This window comes from Pimephales promelas, chromosome 10 (assembly GCF_988280905.1).
Source record: "Pimephales promelas chromosome 10, fPimPro1.hap1.1, whole genome shotgun sequence".
NCBI classification, from domain to species: domain Eukaryota; kingdom Metazoa; phylum Chordata; class Actinopteri; order Cypriniformes; family Leuciscidae; genus Pimephales; species Pimephales promelas.
In genome coordinates this window covers 30,027,513-30,051,779 of record NC_142778.1, presented here as the reverse complement: position 1 = coordinate 30,051,779, position 24,267 = coordinate 30,027,513, and the positions used below count along the sequence as shown (strand labels likewise).

The 24,267-nt window shown below is 38.0% G+C and overlaps 4 protein-coding genes across 7 annotated transcripts; 1 reads left to right on the top strand and 3 right to left on the bottom strand.

Moving 5' to 3' along the window:
* Positions 1–1,133: 1,133 nt before the first annotated feature.
* Positions 1,134–8,064, bottom strand: rapsn (receptor-associated protein of the synapse, 43kD). Its single transcript, XM_039683961.2, has 8 exons — positions 7,413–8,064; positions 6,351–6,689; positions 4,672–4,830; positions 2,413–2,511; positions 1,794–1,916; positions 1,644–1,697; positions 1,339–1,538; positions 1,134–1,265 (listed from the first exon to the last, which is right to left on the bottom strand). The coding sequence occupies exons 1-8, from the start codon at positions 7,635–7,637 to the stop codon at positions 1,193–1,195; spliced, it is 1,272 nt and encodes a 423-aa protein (XP_039539895.1). The 5' UTR covers positions 7,638–8,064; the 3' UTR covers positions 1,134–1,192.
* LOC120487685 (protein FAM180A) lies at positions 1,841–18,009 on the top strand. The gene is made up of 5 exons (XM_039683965.2): positions 1,841–1,927; positions 5,088–5,226; positions 15,698–15,862; positions 16,254–16,333; positions 17,125–18,009. The coding sequence occupies exons 3-5, from the start codon at positions 15,802–15,804 to the stop codon at positions 17,449–17,451; spliced, it is 468 nt and encodes a 155-aa protein (XP_039539899.2). The 5' UTR covers positions 1,841–1,927; positions 5,088–5,226; positions 15,698–15,801; the 3' UTR covers positions 17,452–18,009.
* Positions 10,275–15,554, bottom strand: kbtbd4 (kelch repeat and BTB (POZ) domain containing 4). Of its 2 annotated transcripts, none has more exons than XM_039683956.2 (5): positions 15,377–15,554; positions 14,380–14,853; positions 14,132–14,273; positions 13,925–14,031; positions 10,275–12,033 (listed from the first exon to the last, which is right to left on the bottom strand). In XM_039683956.2, exons 2-5 carry the CDS (start codon positions 14,839–14,841, stop codon positions 11,173–11,175), a joined length of 1,572 nt encoding a protein of 523 aa, XP_039539890.1. In that variant the 5' UTR covers positions 14,842–14,853; positions 15,377–15,554; the 3' UTR covers positions 10,275–11,172. The 2 variants fall into 2 exon arrangements, with proteins under 2 accessions (XP_039539890.1, XP_039539888.1); XM_039683954.2 differs by having other exon boundaries at positions 14,380–15,035; positions 15,137–15,533.
* On the bottom strand, positions 17,995–23,808 carry ddb2 (damage specific DNA binding protein 2). 3 transcript variants are annotated; one of them, XM_039684289.2, is made up of 11 exons: positions 23,689–23,808; positions 23,412–23,567; positions 23,154–23,275; positions 22,818–23,009; positions 20,896–21,062; positions 20,367–20,466; positions 20,101–20,278; positions 19,843–19,988; positions 19,568–19,723; positions 18,905–18,950; positions 17,995–18,821 (listed from the first exon to the last, which is right to left on the bottom strand). In XM_039684289.2, exons 2-11 carry the CDS (start codon positions 23,551–23,553, stop codon positions 18,565–18,567), a joined length of 1,506 nt encoding a protein of 501 aa, XP_039540223.2. In that variant the 5' UTR covers positions 23,554–23,567; positions 23,689–23,808; the 3' UTR covers positions 17,995–18,564. The 3 variants fall into 3 exon arrangements, with proteins under 3 accessions (XP_039540223.2, XP_039540222.2, XP_039540224.2); XM_039684288.2 differs by having other exon boundaries at positions 23,412–23,570; positions 23,689–23,790; XM_039684290.2 differs by lacking the exon at positions 20,896–21,062 and adding an exon at positions 21,977–22,122 and having other exon boundaries at positions 23,412–23,570; positions 23,689–23,789.
* Between the last annotated feature and the right edge of the window lie 459 nt (positions 23,809–24,267).

The window sequence follows — 24,267 nt, the reverse complement described above, 5'->3', positions numbered from 1 at the left end:
TAGCACTTATGAAAGGTTAGAGAATAGACAGTTAATGATTAGCAAAATAATATGAACATTTTTCAGATGATCAAGTAGATTGTTCATATAAAAAAAATCTATCAGTATGTATACCGCTTGTAATGTTTGGGCATATATAACAATTTGCTTATTTATTCATTCAATTAAAGTGCCCAGAAAGAAATAAGAATAAATGCTAATTTTGGGCCATTCTGATTATGTTATTAAACACTTTAGTGCTATACAGGTCGGAAATAGTTGTAAACCATTTGTTGATTCAATACAGAGCACATTCTCTTTTGTGAATCTCTGAAGGTTATAGAAAATAATGGAGATGATACATAAGTTTATGTTAGAAAACAACTTCTAACCACACATCCTATAAATGCATTGCATAAAGAATATAGACTACTTTTCACATTTTGTTGATTCAAAGTAAAATTCATCCAAATATTATCAGAAACAGTAATCGTGTGTGTACTGTGTAAGGTTCTTATTAAAAGACATAAATAATTGTCATATAAATAGTTAACAAAATGCATAATTGGTCAAGTTAATAAGTTGAACACACGCCCCTGTTACAGTTTCAGGAGGCAGTTAGAGACTTTTGAGTTTACTACAAGCTCAAAGCAAACCTCAAACAAACTAAAACAGAACAGCATGTCTTACACTGCCGAAAGAGAACACCTTTATCTTTTTCAAATGACATTGATCATAGCATTCATGAATTATTTACACAATCTGAAAAAAAAAAAAACTGATTAGGGCTTGAAATTTGGTAGATGTTTTTGTTCTGTTCAGCTGTGATAATATAGCAATAATGTCCACTATGAAACCGTGTGATATGTAAATCTCTCACCTCATTGATGAATATCCTCACTAAGAGGACAGCAATGCTGCATGGTCCAATCAAAGGCTGTTTTTAATGTTTCTGTCTTACACCGATGCAGCATTATAAGGTCAGTTCAAAGAAATATCTGCTGTCATTCATGACGTCTCTGCGCTGAACTAATAATCCTTGTCCTTTCAGTTCCACATTATTCCCAGTTGCCATAAAGGCAGGATGGAAACACTTGGAAAACCTCCTTTTGTCCAGCTAGAACGCTCCCTGGAAGAAGGCCCTGGAACGTTTGCTCCCAGGTGAGTCACTGTAATGGGATTCAGCCGTTTTGTTCAAGGCAGCAGTGCGATTTCATACAAAACCCAGCTTCATTGATGAACGGTGACATTTTGGGCAGCCCTTTGTGCCATTTGTCTGCAGACACCTGTGAACAGAACATAGTGAGTTGCGTCGTTCCTCATAGCTGGTGGCTACAGAGAGTAATAAACAATACCTACTTGAGGTGGAAAATGTGAGAGCAGGGCAAGGCCTGCAGCTGCTGGTTCCTCTCTCCGATAGACTCCCCACACATGCCACAGTAGAGCTCCAGCTCTTCTACACACTGCAGGAACTTCACCACCTGCTCTCTCAGCTCATCCTGCTGCTCCTTACTGCGGTAGATGCCTTCACACAGGCTGTGCACCTTCAGGATACACAGCTGGAACAGAACACAGAGATAGATGGCCAAATGCTATGCTAATGCTAACACAGAGCATGTTTTATCTTGGATTTAATGGTATGTCATCTAAAATAGATGCATCACCTTGTTTCCAATCGCCTCAGCCAGATCATGTGCTCTTTGCATTGAGTCCAGAGCCTGTGAAAGTCATAAAATTATAAAGACGATAATTTGAGATATTCCAGATAAAGGACATCTATAATGACAACTACACAATCAAATCAGTTTCATGACCTTATCGTATTCCTTCTGCAGAATCCAGCACTTTCCCACTCCGACGTAGATGGATGCTTGTCCAAGGCGGTTGCCAATCTCTGACATTATGCACATGGAGGACTCATAGCGAGGGAATGCTTTCTGTATTGAAGGTGAGCGCATAAAGAAAAGCAACTGTGTCAGGCTTGGTTGAGTATTCTACAATAGGAATGCAGGAATTATCGAAAAACATTCGTAAATATGGGTGCCGTAATTAGGTAATTGTGGAAATATTATTTTCAAATTATTATATTTTAAATTATTTGCAGCGCTGAACATTGTAGCAAGTTGCAAGAATGTTGTATATTAATGTAAATTCCATTGATCAACATTTACTAATCAAGATTGTAATATAAAAGGAAATAAATGACAATTATGATTTTAGTCATCACCACAAAGCATAATACTCTATTAATGTGTAAGTGGGACAGTGAGGAAATTGTTTGTATAAAAATTATGTGCCAAAGGCTCTAGGAATCTTCAGTAGGATCCCTAGCAATGATCCAATGTGGATAAAAAACAGAAATGCTAGCAATATTCTGGAAAGAAAGCTTGATTAAAATAGAAAAAAAGATTTTGTGGTTTGCATTAAACTTACATCAACATCTTTCTGACAGCGATGAATATCAGCAAAGTTAAGCAGACACAATGCCTGAAGAGGTCGATCTCCATGCTGCAAAGCGATCTTCATAGATTCCTGAGAGACATACGGTTTTATGTCAATATTAAGGAATCATGTATGCATGTTGTTCTCCAGATTCACAAATACTAAACTGTAACATGTAGGTTTTATGCTTTCGCCAAGTATATTTCCTTTACATTTTCTTAAACTTAAAATAAGAACAGCTCCATGTTGCACGTATTGCGCATATACAATATACAGTTTGTTTAAGTGAACATAAACTTAATCTTACTGTCACTTCCATTTACGACAGACAATATATCCTCCCTCAGACATTCCCCCAGGTGGCTCAAATGTCCCACCACCAGATGTTCTTTGACTTCACATAATTACCTAGAAATTATGTAATCACGTTGGGCCTCATTTATAGAACTGCATACAGTTATTTTAAAATGTAATAATATTTCACAATAATTTAAACAGTTTGTACTGTATTTTTGCTCAAACAAATGCAGCCTTGGTGAACATTATTTGAAAAACATTAAAGTAGTTCACTTTTTTTAAAAAAAAAACGTTTGCTGATAATTTACTCACCCCCATGTCATCCAAGATGTCCATGTCTTTCTTTCTTTAGGTTTTTGATGAAAACATTCCCGGTTTTTTCTCCATAAAATGCACTTTACTGGTCACCAAACGGTTCAAGGTCCTAAAGACAGTTTCAGTGCAAACTGTTCAAAGGGCTTTAAACAATTCCAGATTATGAATAAGGGTCTTATCAAGCCATTTAAAAAAAATAATAACAACGTTTAATTTTTATAAGCTCAAATGCTCGCCTTGCTCTGTTCTGTGATGCCTGTTCGAACTTGTTTATCAAAATGAATCTTTTTTCGTGTCATTTGGTTCATTCAACGAACCAAATGAACGAATTGACTCAGGAAAAGATTTGTTCATTTTGATGAACGAGTTTGAACAGGGGAGTCACGAACGTGCATCACAGAACAGAGCAAGGCGACCATTTGAGCTTATAAAACTTAAACTTTGTTTTTTTTTTTTAAATGAGCGATCGTTTCGCTTGATAAGACCCTAATTCATTGTCTGGAATCGTTTAAAGCCCTTTGAACAGTTTGCACTGAAAGTCTTTTGGACCTTGAACTGTTTGGTGACCAGTAAAGTGCATTACAGTATATGGAAAAAAATCCTGGAATGTTTTCATCAAAAACCTTAATTTCTTTTCGACTGAAGAAAGAATGACATGGACATCTTGGATGACATGGGGGTGAGTAAATTATCAGCAAAAGTTTTTTTTAAAAGTGAACTACTCCTTTAAAAAACGTATTTATTCCAAACTTTTTGACCAGTAGCTTATGTACCAACAGACCCCTAATCGAAAAGTTGCGTGACAGCTGGCACATAGCCTGCATTAATCCCCTGCACTGTTCGACGTGTGTAAATCACTGCTGCGGTCGGCACATTGTGACGCTGACAGTCCAAAGCAATGACCGCCTGTGATATTTCTCTCCTCGTCATTAGCGAGGGGCTAAGTGTAAGCTCTGCTCTTCATTAACACTCCTCTCAGACGGCACCTCAGCAGGATGGACTCTCGACTGGCGTATTTTTATCAGCCATAGTAAAGAGGGCTGGCACAACTAGCCCTACAAATAGCTGCACCTGTCAGTTGTGTCGTGGCCCGAGCTGCAGAAATTCAGAGGCCAGGGTTACGCCAAGGGGACTGATAAATATGACCAACATGCGGCTTCCTGGGGGATTAAGATGCTCCCTTAAATTCGTCCAGGTGACCATTAAACATAAATAGTAACATAAATAGTAAATGTATATTTTTGTAGAGCAAAATGGCCAAATTGATTTAATAATAAAAAAAAAATCATGTCGTTTTTACAGAATAGAACTGGCAGCTGTGGTTGACAGAACAATTCTGTAGATAATACAGTAAAAATGTAAATATATTTACAGAGAAACCTGTACATTTTACCATTTAAAACAGTATTTTACTGTAAAATGATCAAATATAAAATCTGTTATAGTTTTTACCCATATATAGAAGGGGAACTTAGCCTACTGTAAACCAATTAACTGTTTTTTACTGTCACATTTGTTACAGTCTTTTACAGTTGAAATTACAATAATTTCTTCAGTGTATGTGATAAAAAGTCATACACATACATTATTATTTTAAAAACGGTTGAGGTCTCATAAAATCATATTAAATGTGTGTACCTCACAGCATTCCATTGCATCTGGTAAACGCATCAGCTTCCTGTAGGCCACCGACATATGGTACTGGCTCATGGCACGGTACTTTAGACTCCATCCTTTGCCATAGTCATTCACCAGTTCAGCTGCTTTGCAAGGAAAGAAGAGCGCTTTCTCATAATCCTGCAACAGCACAAAATATGCAGATTATTAGCATAAAACAAGCTGTACATAATTATTAGGAACTTGCATCTTTATGTAAACTTATAACATTTAAAAGAATGTCGATTGAAAACACCAACCAAATAAATACAATTCTGCAAATTACTGACTTGGAAATATTTAATTCAATACATGAATACATTTAAATGAATATGATTATCAGAGAGATGTAAATGAAAATGACCAACCACTCAAAGCTGATCATTTCTCTTGTGCAGGGAGACACAGCTAAAAGGAGCCATCTTATTGCTCCTAGTAGCGCTTACATTCTCTTCATGCCTCTTCATCACATACATATTACAACAGGCCTTCCTGGCAATCCAGGGGATTTACTCTCTTCAAATCTCTGGTGTCAAGGTGAGTACAAATGCCTATATCTAGCCAAACCTGCTTTGTCTGACTTGCAATTGGATACATTGTACATAACACGTAGGCACTTTGTTAGTGATGTAATAACTTTGTACTACTCTCTCAGTGAGTGAAATTGAGCTTAAATAACTGTAGGCCTGAAACAAATACAGTGTGCAGTGATGCTGGTAGACAATTATTATCGGTTAATACATACACTACTGTTCAAAAGGTTTGTGGTCAGAAAGATTTGTTCTATTTGTTGAAAAAAAAAAATACTTTTATTCAGTAAGAATTAAAGACCTTTACATTGTTGTAAAATATTTCTATTTTGAATAAATGTGGTTCTTTTGAACTTTCTATTTATATTAAGCAGCTCAACTGTTTTCAACATTGATTATATAAGGAAATGCATATTAGAATGATTTCTGAGGGATCATGTGACACTGTAGAAATGATGCTGAAAATTCATGCATTTTAAAAAGGTTATGCATCAAAAAGAAATTGTTAAATTGTAATATGTCACAGTATTACTGTTCTACTGTATTTTTGGTCAAATAATTGCAGCCTTGTTGAGCATAAGAAACCTTTTTCAAAAACATTCAATACAATTTTGAACAGTTGTATACACCACTAGTCAAACATTTGGACATATTTTAATGAACTTATGTTCATTGAATGAATTAATAGTTACATTGTACTTATTCAAATAAGTACCAATTAAAATTAAATGCTATAGAGTTACCGTTAGGGTTTGTTTAGGGTATTCCATTCTAAGTACACGCAGTAACGTGTAAGTATGTCACTTTAAAATAAAGTGTTACTATTTATTGAAATAGATTTAATAGCGGATAGTGAAGGAAAAGTAGCCAACAAGTATCCAGAATTTTTGGAAACTTCCTCAATACTGTTTAAAAGCATCCCAGAATGCACCTCATTAAGTTAAAATAATGTATGTACTGGATCTAGAAAAGAGTTGACATTTTATAGATGTATATAATTATTTTGGTTGACTCCATAATCTCCATAATCTATCTAAACATTTGATGACTTTACTATTAAATAAAATGTGTAATAAAACGAGTAGGTGTGTCATGACTCATAAGCAAAAAAGAGTGATACAATATTGATACCTTAAGCTGGATGTAGAAGTTACCCAAACTGCAGCAGACCCTGCACTCCAGCATCTTGTCATCGTTGTTGTGAGCGTATCGCAGGGCCTTCTCATAGCTCACTAAGGCCTTTTGGAAAACGCTAATGCCCAGGTAGGCATTGCCCATGCTCAAACACACTTGCCCATTGAGCTGTAGGCTAACAGTGGTGCCCTGCATGTTTAAGCAGGTCTCACAATATGAGACTGTCTTCTGGAATTCACAAAGCTTCTCGTTGCTGCGTGCCAGGTTCAGGTAGCCCTCCGTCAGGTAGTCAGGGTCCTCCATCTCTCTGGCTGTGTTTATCTGAGCTAGGGAGTACTGTTCGATGGGGACAGAAAACAACAGAAGATAGTTCATAAATACAGTTAGCATTGAAAATAAAAGCCTGTTCAGGTGTTTCCACCATAGGGAAAATTGCAACCAAATATGACGCAAGACAATGTACTACTGTTAAAATGGTCAACCACAACAGATATCAAGCATACTTTCTTCTTCTTATTATTATTATGTGAGAGCTACAGTTGTTTAAACACATCATAGTGCAAATTAAGTCTATGCTGAACTTGGGAAAGCAGCTCCCTCTGCAAGGAGGTTTATGTCAACAAGATGCTCGGTGCTGAGGATCAAATTGCATGTGGCTCTCCTTACCTTCCATGTAACTATGGAAGTTATATATTATATGCATGTTTCGCATTATTCGCATTCAGTCAGAAATCTGTCTAAAGGTTGCAAGCAAATTGGTGCAAATCATGCTTCATTGTGTGTATTTATCCATAATTTACCATGCAGTCCATTTAAAGGGATAGTTCCATGTTGTTCCAAACATGTATAGCATTATTTCTTAAAAAAAAGTGCTTTTTGACCATATAGTGAAAGTCCAATGTTGTTTCGATCCCATTTGACTTTCATTATGGACAAGAGGTCCGTTTAAATGAATGATCCATTTAACAGTTTAATCCACATGGCAGTAGAGGGAATGAACTTTTTTGACAAACAGAATAGGCAAGAGAGCAGGAGGGCTGTTGAATAAGCAGCTCTTACCTGTAGCATCTCTTTGTATTTCCCCATTTCCGAATGGGCTGTGATCAGACACCCTAAAACTCGAAATTTTCCCCCAGGATCAGATGTCTTCCTTAACACTTTCATCCAGACATATAAAGCCTTTTCCGTGTCGTTCGACTGGTAGAGCTTCAGTCCCTTCTCGATCTGCTGTTTGGTTTGGTCCTGACCCATTTCTGCTACAAAGTCCCTCATAAAAATAACCATCCGTTTGGCTCTTCGGCCGTCTGGGGAAGTGCAAGCGTGCAATTTTTTTTGTCTTTCACCTGTTAAATTCCACCCCAGAAATCTGCACCCACTTGCTTCGCTGATCCACAACTCTCAGCTTTGGGTGCAAAGAGATGTTGAAGAAACTGGATCCACGGCTTGCGAGGTATTCAGAGTACAGATCCTCATTGCTCATCACTTTGAAAACACGTCATACGAATCACAAAATCATGATTTCTTTTGACGTTAAAGACCCAACCTCAGTCCCTTTGGAAAGCTGGGAAAGAAAGTTGAAGGAAAAAATGTGACGCTAAAGAAATAAGTCTCAATCCAAGGTTCTGGCAATGATCTCCCAGAATATCTAGTCCTTCCACACCCGAGGAGGAGGAATTCTCTGTACCCTCACCCCCTACAAACCACTCCTTCATCTTTCTCTTCCCTCCCACTGCAGTGCTGGCGCTACAGCAGATGGCCTTGTCACTCCGGACCATGTGTCCCTGGTGGAATCCAGCTTCAGCCTCTGAAAAGATCCAAGGTCACAAAAGACACTTATCCGCCGATCTTCATACCAAGAGTAGTGCTGTTCACCTCCACATCCTCACAACGTTAAGAGGCTTAAGCACCACAGCTATGAATGACCCTTAAGAAGAAAAAAACATTTAGTCCCGAGCTACAGCAGAGGTTTGGACATCATGTGAAGTCTAAAAACAGCCAGATATTTCACAACGGTGAAGCAGAGCGAGTCAAACGCTCCTCATGGAGTGGCAGTTCCTGTGGGTGGGCCTTGTTAAGCCGCTTGCTGTGCCACCTCCCAGCCCCCCAGCCTTGGTGTCAGCAACTGATGCTTAGAATAGTTCACAAAGTCTGACATGGTATTTGTCTTGAGTTACAGTACCGCTGCTTCTTGAAACACATCAATGGGATCGAATTGTCGGGTTCTCAACTGAACCTGGCTTTCTTCGGCCCTTCCTTCCCCTTTTACACCCAGCTTCACGGATACAAATACCTTGCCATTCACGAGATGGCTTATGTTACTTAAGACAACGTCTGGTGGTTGTAAGTCACGTCTTTGTTATATCACAATTCCTGAAATGCTAACACACTCTTTTAGCCCGTTTTGGGTTAGTTAGAAAGCACAGCAACACAAATTTTTTATTAAAGGATAAATGTCACCCCCATGTCATCTAAGATGTCCATGTCTTTCTTTCTTCAGTTAAAAAGAAATTAAGGTTTGTGTTGAAAACATTCCAGGATTTTCTCCATATAATGGATTTCATTGGGAACCAAATGGTTCAAGGTCCAAATGAGAGTTTCAGTGCAGCTTCAAAGGGCTTTAAACGACACTAGGCGATGAATAAGGGTCTTATCTAGAACCCTTCGAGTCATGACTTGAAAAAAGATTTGTTCATTTTGATGAACAAGTTTGAACAGGAGAGTCACGAGTGCTCATCACAGAACAGAGCAAGGCGAGCATTTGAGCTTATAAAACGTACAATTTTTTATTTATTTTTTAAATGACCGATCTTTTCGTTAGGTAAGACCCTTATTCATCATCTGGTGTTGTTTAAAGCCCTTTGAAGCTGCACTGAGTCTCTCATTTGGACCTTGAACCGTTTGGTTCCCAATGAAGTCCATTATATGGAGAAAATCCTGGAATGTTTTCATCAAAAACCTTAATTTCTTTTCGACTGAAGAAAGAAAGACACGGACATCTTGGATGACATGGGGGTGAGTAAATTATCAGCAAAAGTTTTTTTTAAAAGTGATCTACTCCTTCAAGTCTGAAATCAAGGGTGAAGGGGGAAAAAAACTATTTATTCTTAACTTTTGGTGTTAACTTCTCTTTAAAGAGATTTCACCCAAAAAGGAAAATTCTGTCATCATTAATACTCAACCTCACGTTGAAACAAACCCGTATGACTTCCTTTCTTATGTGAAACAAAATATATTTTGAAGAATATTTTAAAACCACATTGGACCCAACTGACTTTCACTGTATGGCCAAAAAACACTAAGGCTATGTTCAGACTGCAGGCAAATCAGATCTTTTCAGGGATAATGTCTGCACTTTTAATTGCAAGTGGTCAACTTAGATTTGTCAACTTATGTGTCCAGACATAACCAATATCTGCATGGTGTCTTTGGTAACAACTTTGGCATACACACGTGACGAGATGCAAGAAAAAAGGACAAGTGGTACTCACTGCAGTCAAATGATGACCAGCTCCTCCTCTCTCGAGCTCTAAGAGGGTGGAGCGATATAGTTGTGGTAGGGTTAGGGTGTGGTTGGATATTCTAGCTCCACCCATTAGGCCCAAATTACATTCGCTTCTCCTCGCTGGAACTCTAGCTGTCTGTTAGAAATCTGTTATCGTTTGTAATATCGCGAGACAGTTTGAAATCCAATTTGAGCAGCCAGAGCATCCAGACTGAGACAAATGTGTTTTGTTGCTGTCCAGACTTTCAAAAACCCACCTGGTCGTGCAAAAAATTAGATTTTTGCTAGCCTAAGACATTCTTCAAAATATCTACTTTTGTGTTCTGCAGAAGAAAAAGTCATGCAGGTTTGGAACAACATGAAGGGTGGGTTTATCATAACTGTTTGGCAAAGGGGGAAACATGAAACAAAACGCATAATTCATTTTTGCTTTTTAATTCAAGAGGAAAGTTGACCCAAAGTACAAATTTGACAAGACACAGCTTTTCAAAAGTTCAAATTCAGTAATTTTTAGTAACAATATTTTGAACTAGTTCCAAAAGGTCAACAAGAATATGCTATGTCTCTGGCAGATGTAAAATGGACTGCATCTTCATATACTATGTAAAGTAAAATATAAACAGTCGTAGCATACATTTTGCAAACCAGCTTAAGGTGGAAACCGAATATAAAGTTCCTGTCCAGTCATAAACCACTGAGAAAGGGGAATCTGAGGTGACAATTGAAAAATCATCAGTAAGAGAGAGATAAGTGGCAAACTTAATATGAACATTATTTAATGCCCCTTGACAGTGGTACTAAATACTTTTGTCAACATCTTTTAGGATGTTTTGCATGGTTAATCTGAGAAAATTTCATTACATTCAGCGTATCTTGGCAGACATTTGAAAAACACCATATATTGCACACTTTCACTTATTTAAGGTAGTTATGATATCCAATATTCACAGCTAAACACTGAATATATATTCTCTTAATCAGTAAATGATGTGTACAAGTTAGTTCTTGTGGCGTTGTGGAATGTTAATGGTTTAAAAAGAAATTAAAATATAAATGAATTCCTTTTGAATCCAAATGAAACTAAACTGAAGCTTGGCAAACTACGATGGTCAGCTACAAATGACACTGCAGATACTGACAAACATTACACATAACATTTGGCCTTCATTAACACTTTACTGTGTCCTACAGTGTAACACTTCACATGACATTATAAAGCTTGTACCTTTGCATCACAGTAACAACTTCTACACGACTGCGTCTATTAAATCACCATAGTACATTTGTATCATGGTCCTATGCATTACGTAGAACATTTCAGGCCAAAACAAACTGCCAGTTTGTAAGGAGGATTTTGATTCCTTTGATTACTGAGACCACCGATGTGGCAGGGTTCAATTTCAACGTGTTTGCGTCACCTTTCTTGCATTTATCCCTAAAAACATAAATGCAGCCATTGCAGCTAGCCACTTTCCATAAAGATGGCACGCAGCTCCACACTTCAGGGAAGCGCAGCCGAGTGAAGCTGTCCAGCAGTGGGTTGTAGCACACCAGAGAGTCGCCCTCTGCCACCACAAATATAAGGTCCTTATGGGCAGTGGCATGCATGCATCCGGCAAAAGGCAGCATGTAGGGCTTGGTTTGACACCTCTGTGTGGCTGTGTCGAAGCACTGGATAAGGCGAGACGGTTTGGTAAAGAAGTCCATGTCATTTTCCTCCCCACCCAAAAGGTAAATGGTGCCGCCCAAATTGACTCCGGCTGCACCCGACACGGCTGTGTCTAGTTGAGTGGTCTCTTTCCATATGTTGTCCTGTACTGTATAGCAAATGACAGCATTAGAGAGCGTGTCCTGAAGGGTCTTGCCTCCCAGCGAGTATATGGCATCCTCTGTAGACACAGACACTAACGTGTGGTGGAGACGGTCCCGGGGGAGAGGGGCGCAGCGCTCCCAGTCCATAGTGTGCATGTTGCATTTCCACATGCGACGTGGAATGGAGCCCCCCACAACATACAGATCGGCCCCGTGCTTGCAGGCGGCCGTGATCTGGTGACACAGGCTGTTCTGGCCGCTCACACTGATGGCATCATCCTCGTCACAATGAAGTGACACTGCCAAAGAGTGTGTGCGTGTGTCTTCTTTCCCAATTAGGTATATGTGCACTTTTTCACCAATCTCCTAAATTGCAACAAAGCCAACAATGAGCATGCGAACAATACAATACTAATAAACAACAGTTTGTGATGAATTCTGCATGTAAACATTTTAAACTGGTCAGAAACAGATTAGGTTTTCTGGGCATTGCAAGAATGACTTCTGATAGGATAAATGGGAAAATGTATTAAAACGTGAAAAAGTTTTCCTGCAAAAGTGCTTCAAAAGTTTCTTTCATGATTACAATGACTGCATAATTTACAGCTTTAAAGAATAGAGGGGGCTGCATTAAGTTATCTTTCCTCATATCTTAAAGACAGAACTTTTTCTATCAGTACTGATTACCACTCTTCTACTCTATTACAGGAGGCATCCCACAAGGCTCCATTTTGGGTCCTCTGCTTTTTTCCTCTGTACAGTGTAGCTCACTGTTATGCTGACCATACACAACTTTACCTACTTGTCAGGTTAAATGATTGTTGTTCCAGTAATCTCATCTCTTTTCTTGAGGAAGTTACATTTTGGATGTCTGAAGATTTCCTTAAAGGTGCTCTAAGCCAGTGTTTCCCAACCCTGTTCCTGGCGGCACACCAACACTGCGCGTATTCTCCCTTATCAAACACACCTGTTTCAACTCATCAGCTCATAATCAGATAGGTTATTGAGCTGATGAGTTGAATCAGGTGTGTTTGATTAGGGAGACAAAGAATACGTGCGGTGTTGGTGTGCCGCCAGGAACAGGGTTGGGAAACACTGCTCTAAGCGATGTCGGGTGACGTGACATCTTGTTGACGTTTAAAGTATTTTCGAACAAAACGGAGGCTAGATAGACCCTCCCTCCTCCTCATCTGCACTGACCCCCGAAACCCCACCCCCAGGGCCTTCTTGTCAGCTATTGGCTGGAACAGTTTGTTATGTTTCGTGGAGTGGGTTGCTGCAGTTTGTTTTTGTTGCCATTTGTGGAGCCTGGGTTTTCTGCATAGACCGTGTTTTTTTTTACAGTGTGTTTAGGGGACAGGGAGCTAGCGGATAGTGAGGAGATTTTTGCTGTATGTGACAAAAAATATTTGGGCCTAAAAAACCTGTGATATCTAATGTAATTCATGCATTTATCACATCCCAGTTGGATTACTGCAATCCACATAATTTATATGTGGGTTTGTCTTGGTCTACTTTTCACACCTGCAATTAGTCCAAAATGCAGCAGCAGCTTCCCTACATTGGCTACCAGTTAGCTATATTAAATGTAATGTTCTGCTGTACAGTTTAGCCCCACAGTACATGGCTGATCTCCTTTTGTAGATCTCTTTATTTTTTCTCTTCAAATCAGTTACTTCTGTCTGTTCTTCATTCCTGCTTGAAAACCAAGTGTGGTCGGGCATTTGTAGTTGCGGCCCCCAGGTTGTGGAATGCACTTCTGTTTTTTATTAGATCGTCCTCCACACGGGCCATATTTAAATCTAGGTTGAAGATATATTTTTTCTCCATAGCCTATTATGTTGTTTAAGATGTATATGGGTTTTATTTGCAGCATTTGTTGTTTTTAAAATGTGCTTTTTACTTGAACTTGAATTTATAATATATATATATATATATATATATATATAATTGTGTGCATTTATTACAGATGCAAATAATCTCCATTTAAAATAATGTAATGCAAATATAAACAAAATCAATTTAAATTTAATTTATAATTTATGTTAGGGCCAGTGCAATTTTTTTGGAAGGCGAGTAGCAATGTTAACTACTGACCTGATGGGCCAGCACAGCATTACAAATAAATAAAACTCAGTTGAGCCCTGAATATATATTCATAATTCATCTGAAGCATATTAAATTATTGTGAGATAAACTACTGTTTAAAATACTGTGAAATGTGTATTTTTCTTCCCAACTCAGAATCATCACTAACCTTTAGGCTGTCTAAAAGCATATCAGAATACTCCTCTCGTTCGACTTTGTTGTGATTTATCCAAGTATCAATAGCTGCAGTTGGATTTTGTGAGCTTGGCACCCCATCTGCAAATTACAGACACAAATTAACATGATCTCTGACTCTTTAGAGTCACAATCTCTCATATGAAATGAAACCAATTTGCTGTTTGCGCTATTCATTCACCTTTAATGATGTCTATGAGAAGGCACAAAGGCATGTTCAGGAACTCCTCCGTCTGGTGCAGCTGAACCAGGTGAATCTTTGCACAGTGCTTGGCAGCCGTATACAACTCTTGGTCACTGTGTCTGTCCGCCAACCACATAATCTGAACAAAAAAAAAAAAGAAGAGCAATCAACAGTTTTCTACTGATTCGGCTGACCTTTATCAAAGCATTTTTGTGTGTGCTATAAATCAAAAGTGAAGGTTTCACCTGCAGGCAATTCTTAACAACCACAGTTCGTGATAGGAAGCGAGAGCACTCCTCAAAGAGGGCAGTAAGCTGATACATATCAGCCATTTCATAGGTGTCCTGCAGGTCTTCAACCCTTAGTTTTATTGTTCCGTGGTATATGTAGTCCACCAGCGACTGGAAGACAGGTGCACTGACGTCCTTCAGCTCAATGTTACGATCATAAGCTTCTCTAAGGTTAGAGGTGAACATGGACCTGAAGAAGCTGCTTTGTGCTGAGAGCACCAGGCGGTGAAGCTGGAACTCTTTGCTGTCCACAGTGACGATAACATCTGCAAACAGACCATCCTCCAGACACAAGTCCATGATGCTCTTCACAACACGGCTGGAATGGGAACGATCGGTAAAGGTGTAGCCCTGGAAGTAGTTTTCATCCCCCGATGGACCTCCAACACTGTAGCCTCCATCCTCACCAGACTCCATGGCACCTTAAATCTGAAGCAGCTTCACCTGAATACTTGATAATGACTTACTGAGTCAGCTGTCTCTCAGATGGTGGCATTCGTGTAGCTAACTGGCAGGCTGGGATTTGCCTTGGGATTTAACGCTCACTTGGCTCTAAAATAACTGACAGATTGATGTAAAGCCATATGTAGCATTCTTTATGAAGGAATCTGCTGCTTTCAATTGACAAAAACACAATTTTAGCAGATTAAGAAAACGTTCATAGGTGATTTTGCATGTAAACGTTTTCACCGGTTCAAAGCATGAAACTCACCGGCTTCATGTTCAAATAAGCGTCTGAGCAATTTGTCAGCCAAATTATGTCCATCTATGGTAAACTGGCCAGCTATGTAGCTAATGCTAACATAAACCATCAAGATTAGAGTCTATTTAACTTAGTGCTACCATACTAATGAGTCCACAATTTTTTGTCATATGTAAGTCTGCAGACAGCACATGCGCATTCAGACAATATTATTTATAAATGTTAGCATGTGTTAAATCTTTGCCATACCAGAAGACTGCTTGTAAAAGTCAGCCCAAGGAAGTAAACAGCATATTTCTTCGTATTGACGTCACCGCTTGTTTACGTGACTCTCTGCTGCCCCGGTGTGTTGGAGGACTGTCATTGCACTGCATTTCGAAAAACAAACAATGTATTTATTTTAATGTATTTATTTTAAAAAGTATGCTCAAGTAACTTAGCTTTTAATTCAGATTACACACCATCTATAGGCTATTTACAAATTACTATAAAAAGGAAATAGATAAGTCACTGACTTTTAGTCACATTCTTTCTCTCTCCCAGTTTGGCTCAACTTGTCTTTTTCCGCAGGTGGAAAAATGCGACGCACTAGGAATCCTTTTCCCTTTTTTGCGGTGCAAAACGGATGACGACTGAAATCTGCGTGAATCAAGTGGAATTATATTTCTGTGGCAATGTTGTTGGTATGTGTTGTCCTGTTTCTCATTGGCTTCAGGGAGCCCTGGAATAACTCAGGTAATGACTTTTGAACTTGACGAGACGACATAATTATGTACAGTACATCTTTTTGCTATTACAGTTTTATTTTGTTCACATATGCATTTGGTTTTGCTTATGATGTTGTACTATTACGCTATTGGGTTGTAGTGCTGTTGGGAATGTGGCACTGGCAGTCTGTGGCATGCTGGACATGATTTGTGCCAATCATGACGTCAGATTCGAATATTTTCCTTCTGTAAATTCCCCGTGCACTTTTGAAATCTTTTGTTTTATATTATAGTCTACTCAACTTTGTCATGCCCTTGCTCGCATACCATTGATCAATAATTATTCAGCTCAGACTTGTTTTCGTACAGTTCAGGCTTAATGATTTCCAAGTCGTGAGTCTGTGTGTGCTGTCATGCAGATGTTTCTGCGGTTCTGCACGGAGGACTGGCACCTCAGGGGTTTATCAGATCTGGAAGTGATGCTAACCTGATGTTTGAGGTGAGAAAATATAGCCATACATTCCACAAAGCACTCAAAGTAACAATTCATTTCATTTATGTCACTGGAATGATACAATAAAATTCCTCTTAAATACACCCTGACGTGATCATGACCATTTGTTAATATAAAGTTTAATAGCCTTTATTAGTTTACAGAAGCAGAATTATATTATATTGTTCATCTAAAAATATTTTAAACATTTCTAATTGGTCTACAAATATTATACAGTGTCATTTAGTTTTTAATGACACTGTATTAAAAATTCTAATAAAGATATTAAAAAAATTCTCACACTAAATCTATGGTGCTACTAAGAGGACATGTGATGGAAAAAAAAATCAATGTAATTGATATTTCAATGCTTTTGGATTCCCCAAAGAAACTTTGCATTTGTTCCTTCAAACTCCAAGAAACATTGCACTTGCTTGTAAATTGTTAATTAAAAAATAAATAAATAAATAAATAAAATAAGAGGAAAAAGGGGGAAAAAAAACTTGTGTACTAGTGTAGGGGAACATGATATCAAGTTTCTAATTTAAGTGAACAAACAGAAGCACTGAGATTTTTCCCTTGCATCGCAAATTATATACAGATGATGAGGTCATGTGTGTGTGTGTATATATATATATATATATATATCCTTTTTGTATATACAGTATATACACAAACACACACACACACACACACACATATATATATATATATATATATTATAATTAAAAACTTTTATGTTTGATGCAATTTGACAGCACTAATATATGTTACATTCCCCCTTTTTTAAATCCTAGTTCTTATGGAGAGGACTGGAGATTGATGGTGACAATAATGTTGTCATGCGGGATCAAGAAATAGCATCTATGCGACAAGGGCGAGCTTTCTTATCTCTTATAAACGACAGTATTCCAAAGACTGTGTCTGCAATGGAGAAGTTACTGGTTATGCTGGAAGCACAAGACAACTCTTTCACTCAGGCCCGGTTTGAGACCCTCATCCTCGGGACGATCTATTCAGCCTACCAGGCCCGAAACCAGAGGCTGGAGCCAGAGCAGCAGGCCTGGACTGATATTCTTGGTCGCCTTGCAAATGCTACTTTCATTCAGCTACGTAAGTCTTAACTAACAATAAACATACCAGTTATTCACGTAAAATCCTAATCATTTGTACCTGGCTTATGTGATTCATCAAAGTACAGTTTGTAATGAATTAAAAAATCTGTCAGTTTGAATTGCTTTAATTTTCTTCACCTCCAAACATGGCTTAATTTTTTGGTTCTCCAAATACAATACATATTTTATACACTCACAAAGACACATAACCAAGTGTTTGATGTAAAAGTACAAAAGTTTATTTTGAACAGAATATACATTATTTTAGCACCAACAAAAAAGTCTTTATTTTAATTTTTGTTGTTCCAGGAATTATTCATTTAAATGAACAGAACAAATGAGACCTGAGACAAAGTACTGTATCTAATCTAAAAGGGATACTCCACTGTTTTTCATATTAAACTATGTTATCCCCTTAACTAAGACGAGTTGATACATACTTCTCTCGTCTCAGTGCGTGCACTTAATCGCTCTGTCTTGCTTTGTTAGCACTTAGCTTAGCCCAGTTCATTCATTAGAATCCAAACAGAGAAGCGACCAAACAACTCCACGTTTTCCCTATTTAAATACAGTCACACAAGTAGCGACACTAAATAAAATGTGGCACCTCTCCTAGTGTGTAAAGTAGATAACTGTAATGTATGGCAGAATACCACAGCAAGTGCTTGGGAGCACTTTGCCTCAGTGCATATTTATCTATGGACTCAGCACAGTAATATCATCACTCCGGAGAGGGAGAGGATTTTTCATGAGTGATGATATTGATGATAAGTCGAAGTGCTCCCAAGCACTTACTGTGGTATTCCGCTATTAATTATAGTTATCCACTTTACACGCTTAGAAAAGCGCAACGTTTTATTTAGTGTCACTATTCTTGATCGAGTTACACTACTTGTGTGACTGTAGTTAAATAGGGAAAACGTGGAGGTGCTTGGTCGCTTCTCTGCTTGGATCCGAATGAACTGGGCTAAGCTAAGTGCTATAAAAGTGTCTCGCGCGCCAGAGCAATTAAGTGCGTGCGTGAGACGAGAGAGGTATGCATCAACTCGCCTTAGTTAAGGGGATAACAGTTTAATATGAAAAAACGGTGGAGTATCCCTTTAAATCTCAGTATGTTCTTTCTCACTTTTTCTTCACTTTTGTTGTCTTGCATTCGGTCTTGCTCTTGGTCTTTGACTTGGTCTCTGTTGAAGACAATGATGACAGCTTTTTCTTGAGCTTGGTATCATTAGCAGCTGCTCTTCCATCTCTATTCGCGCGCTGTCGGGCGCTGCGCTGAGATCTGGAGGTTCCAGCTCTGCCTCCACTGTCCTCCACTGTCTGTTTCCAAGTAACACGGTTCAGTGTGTCCTCTCGGTTCCAGATTAAAATGTTATAGCCTGTAATTAAAGTGTACAACTTTTCAAATTAATTAAGTCATGTATCACTCTTGACTACTATGAATATAAGATAAATATTGTACCCATTCCAGAAGCCAGCACATCCCCAGTTGAATTGAATTTGTTGAGCTGAAATAAAATAAACGTGAGATATTAAGATATTTGTGCCTGCGATGTTATCACTAAACAATTGTGTATATATACACTACCATTCATACGTGTAGGGTCAGTACGTTTTTTTTTTGTTTTTATATTTTTCAAAGAAGGCTGCATTTATTATACTGTATTTATAATACTATAATACAAAAATACAGTAAAAGAGTATTTTTTTTTTAAACTTAAAATAACCATTTTCTATTTTATTATATTTTAAAATGTAATTTAATACTGTGATGGCAAAGCTGAACTTTCAGCATCGTTTTTCTAGTCTTCAGTGTCACACGATCCTTTAGAAATGATTCTCATATGTTGATTTGGAGCAGGATTATTTTATTAATAGAAAGTTCAAAAGAACAGCATTTATTTAAAATAGAAATCTTGTGTGATATTACAAATGTCTTTACGGTCATTTTTGATCAATTTAATGCGTCCTCGCTGAATAAAAGTATTCATTTCTTTAAAAAAAAAAAGTCTTACTGACCCTAAATGGTTGAACGATTGTGCATATATTATTAAAAAATCTTAATTAACATTATGATGAAAAATTTCAAAAAAATATTTAAAAGGAAAAACCAAAACATGCTTACAGATATGATACCAGCAGCATTGGGGTCTCTCAGCTGGTGCACAAGATCACCACTGTTGGCATCATAAACGTCAATAGTTCTCTTGTCATTGACTAATACTTGATCATCTGGGTAGCGGCCAGCAACGATGAGGTCATACATGGGATGCCAGGTTGCCTGAGAGAGAAAAAAAAGACCAAAATTAAACTATGACACCACTAAGATGCCTATAAACTTGATTACAACATAAACTATTCAGAAAAAGGCAAACAGTCAAGACTTTAGGAAGTTTAGACCTTGATGGGCGTTAAGTGCTGGAACTGCCGATGAGGATGAATAATTATTTGATCAGGTTTAGTCCAGTCATATGAGCAATATACCCTGATCTGGTTCCTCTGGTCTGTAGTAAGGAGCTTAGTGCAGTCTGTCGGATTAAAGTATGCTGAAAAAAAAAAGAACATTTTTTTTTTGCATTTATACCTATTGTACAGTTGAGAGGCTTTTTATGTATTACTTGTTCCCCTCCTCTATTTTCTGATCATTTGGTCTCTTACCAGAATTGACAGGTTTCTCATGAGGCATTTCAGCAATATAACTGCTTTTGTCTTTCATTTTTCGGAGGTCCCACAGCTTGACCGTAGCATCAACAGAGGACGTTGCCATCAGCCAGTCACAACGAGGGTTAAATTCTGCATGGGTCACTTTGGCTTTGTGCAGCTTCTCTTTGAAAATCTTAATACGTTTACAAAAATATGTATATCAGACAGCTTTAGTCTAGATTTTGGCAATGAGAATTGATTTAGTTATTTCCCCCACTTACTTCTTGTCCATCCAGGCCGAGCAGGAGAAGTCTTCCAGTATTGTCCCCAGTGGCAAGCATCTGACGGCTAACAGACACATCCACACAGCAGTACCAGTAACTGGGAGAGTGACATTTGTGGCATTAAAACCATATCCACATGTACATCTTCATGTAATATACCTAAAAATACATGCCAGTGGAATGGATGGTTTTTAAAGTCCCCATGAACCAGAAGTTGCAACCGAGTTTACTTCAGTGTTGTGACGTATTTCCAAGTGAAGCTGAATCTGAATAGAGGTTTTACACCTCCTCTCTATCCCTCGCTCATAGAAGACTGACAGTTGGAGGAGAGTTGTTAAAGATATTCAACCCAAACCTTTAAAACTGACTGAAATTGCAGACAAATCAACAACCGATCTATAGTGCATGTTTAAGGGTAGTTGTTCTTGCAGCAATATGGAATACTAAACATAAATATGAAATAGATATACAAAATATTTTTGATTTCCCAACATTGCTGAACAATTCAAACAAGCACTGTCCTCACCAAAGATCATGGTGGTCATGGCCACAGTCTGGGGTTCGAGACAATATCTGACTTTGAGAGCCCTCAAAACTCTGCAAGCTGATTGTGCCATCACCAGAAGCGATAAAGATTTTGGACACATCTGTGGGGCAGAACTTCATCCCCCCAATAAAGTCACCAGCTCCCTTCTGCATAGATACAATAGGAAAACACAAGCTTGTAAGATGGAGATACAACTGCTAAAACTAAGTATGGCCATGACGACGGAGGACTCGATGCTCTGGGAGGACTATGGGTGGAAAATATAAGCAACTAAACCAGCACAACAACATGAGGTAGGTGAAGACAAATAATGTTCTTCATGTTCGCCAATAACAAATATACATACTACAAATTATAAATGACAATGTGGTTGACTAAATGAATTACTCTTAAAGCAACTTAATAAATGATCAAGACATGCAGACGATTAAACACTTAGTTCACCCAAAATGAAAATTCTGTTAGTAAATTACTCGCCCTCATGTTTTTCTAACCCGTAAGACTTTCGATCATCTTTGGAACACAAATGAAGATATTTTTGATTAAATCTGAGAGCTGTCTCACTCCTCTATAGGCTTCTATGTTATTGAAACTTGTCGGCCTTGAAAAGTTAGTTAAAACAGAGTAATTACTGACAGAATTTTCATTTTTGGGTGAACTAACCCTTTAACATGGTATTCTGTCATTTAAATCATAACTAACTGCAAAATATATATATATATATCAAATTATTTAATCCTCTGATTTATCACAGGGTTTATCCAACTTCATACCAATCAGACGACCAAAAAATAGACAAATAAATTAAATTCCCACTTTATCTATGGAACTGAATTTTATATATTCACTATAACTGTGTGAAACTTCAAGCACAAGCATGCGTCAACTTAACGATAACTAATGTCGCACACTTGAATGAACAGAAGCGTCCATCAACAGGACAAAGTATAAGTTCAAGCCTCAAATCAAGAAACGAGCAAGTTTCAAGTACTGTAAATCTGTGAGTGTGGTCTATGTTTCTTTGGAAGCAAATGGAAGAAGTGCTAATAAAGGATCTTACTCCCATGAATCTGTTTTGGCAAAGACTTGTATAACCGATCCGCTGATATCCCGAAGGGTGGTCGCACCCCAAATAGATGAGGTGAACAGCTGATTGGTATTGAATTGGTTAAACTTCAAGCCTGTTATTGCATCTCCGGGACCCATCTAGGATAAAGAACAGAGGAGAAAATCTCAGCAGTCACCAAAACTGCATCTGTAATCCGTTCAATAATAAAAATGCAGAACTTAACTTTTGCTGTATTCTTTATAGTACACTATTTAGCTATTTACACATTAATGTTTACATTTTTAAGTATTTAACCATTTATATGTACACTACATTGTGAATTTCACAATCATTTGATTTCACTGGGACCGCAAAAGTATTTGGACACTTAAAGGGTTCACCCCAAAATTAAAAATCTGTTAATCATCAGCTTACACATCAGTTGTTCGCTCGAAGTGCGAGAACCAATGAGGTTCATTCTCGTGTTACGCAGCATGTTTGAGCTTCTAAACCGCTCAATTCATAAGGATTAGTTTCTCTTTATAAACTTTTTGAAGTTTCAAAGTGTCAGTTGTGTAGCTGTCTATGGAGATTTCACAGATTTCATCAAAAAGATCTTCATTTGTGTTCCAAAGATGAATGAAAGTCTTACGGGTTTGGATCGACATGAGGGTGAGTTAATAACAGAATTTTCATTTTTGGTCCAACTATCCCTTTAAGTGACACTTAATGTGGATGTAATTAGATTAGATAAATATCAAACCAAGTTGCATGTGCGAATAACTATGGAAAGTACTTTTTGTCTTCACTTTGAACTGTACATTCTTCACTTCACAATCCAGCTTCATCTCACCCCCTGTATGAAAGTTCTCTTATTCAGCACATCGTAATCCCAGAGGATGATGTCTCCACCTTTGGAGCCGACTGCAACAGTGGTGGGATGGGTGGGATGCCATTCCAGACAAGTGACTCTCCGGTCAAATGGGCTGGCTGTGCGGTGGAGTTGGTAGGTTCCAAGAGAGCGTATGAAAGGCTCTTGCAGACACTATAACACAAGGGAGAGTAGTACATAGTACTGTAATATTGTTGTTGTTGACAAAGTTTTTTTAATAAAGTGCAGAGTGTAAAGGCCACATATTATACATAACACCATATACTGTATATATATGCATTATATGCTTGTCATCACCTGGCGCAGTTGAGAATGGATGCTCTGTCCCAAGGTGCTTTTGTAAATGTAGTGAAGGATACTTGTTTGGCCCACTTTCTTTTGACCTCCAGTCCATTTCACACTTGCTTGTATGTAGGTGTCTGTTTTTATTACACAAATCCAGTTTATTTCACCAGCAAATCTAGATAGTGACTTTTTGAATATTTAATATTTAAACTTTTTGCATATTTAAAACAAACTATGCCATTCCAAGACATAACTCATAGCTTTCCTCACCGGCTTTTGGTGCCGTCTCGCCTTTTTGTTTGGCCTTTAGCTTTTTGGAGAGTGTTTGAGGAGGTTCTTCATTCGGTCTTTTCTTGACGTTCTTCGTCTGCTTCGAAGCAGTTGAGTCCGTCTGAGCCCTTCCTCGCGCCATTTCAAGTCTACTTTCTACTTGTGATTGTGAAAAGGGTCAACAAAGACATTGCATGTCAATTATGCGTTACACGTGAAGTTAAATCGTAGATACGACCCGAACAACAAGAAAAATGCACTTTCTATTATTTCTTACCTGCAAATGTAAAGCTGTCTGCATTACACTGGCAAGCCCTCGCAGATCAACACCGCTACACGTGCACAGACACGCATTTTGACTACATTCAGTGACGTATAAAACCGAATGTTTTGTAATCGTTGAGCGGAATACAGAGTTTATCCACTAGATGTCGCCAAATGTCGAAAAGTATTGATAGGCCCGAGTATCTATTTTTAAAGAGATTCAAATTTACAGCACTAGAAAAATCATTAAAAAAAACATTGCACCTTTTCTATTTAGGTAACAAAAATATTGCCCGAAAACGTGTTAATTGATTAGTGATTTGATAATTTACTCAACCTCAAGTCGTTCCTAAACCTGTTTGAGTTCTTTCTTCTGTTGAATAAATACACAAGATATCTTAAAGAATGTTGGTAATCAAACAGTTGACGAGACCCATTGACTTCCATAATAGGAAAAAAGAATATGGGTGCCGGCAATTTTAACTGTTTGATTACCAACATTCTTTCAAATATGTTCTTTTGTGATCGGGTTTGGAACAACTTGAGGGTGAGTAAATGACATAATTTTCCTTTTTGGGTGAACTATCCCTTA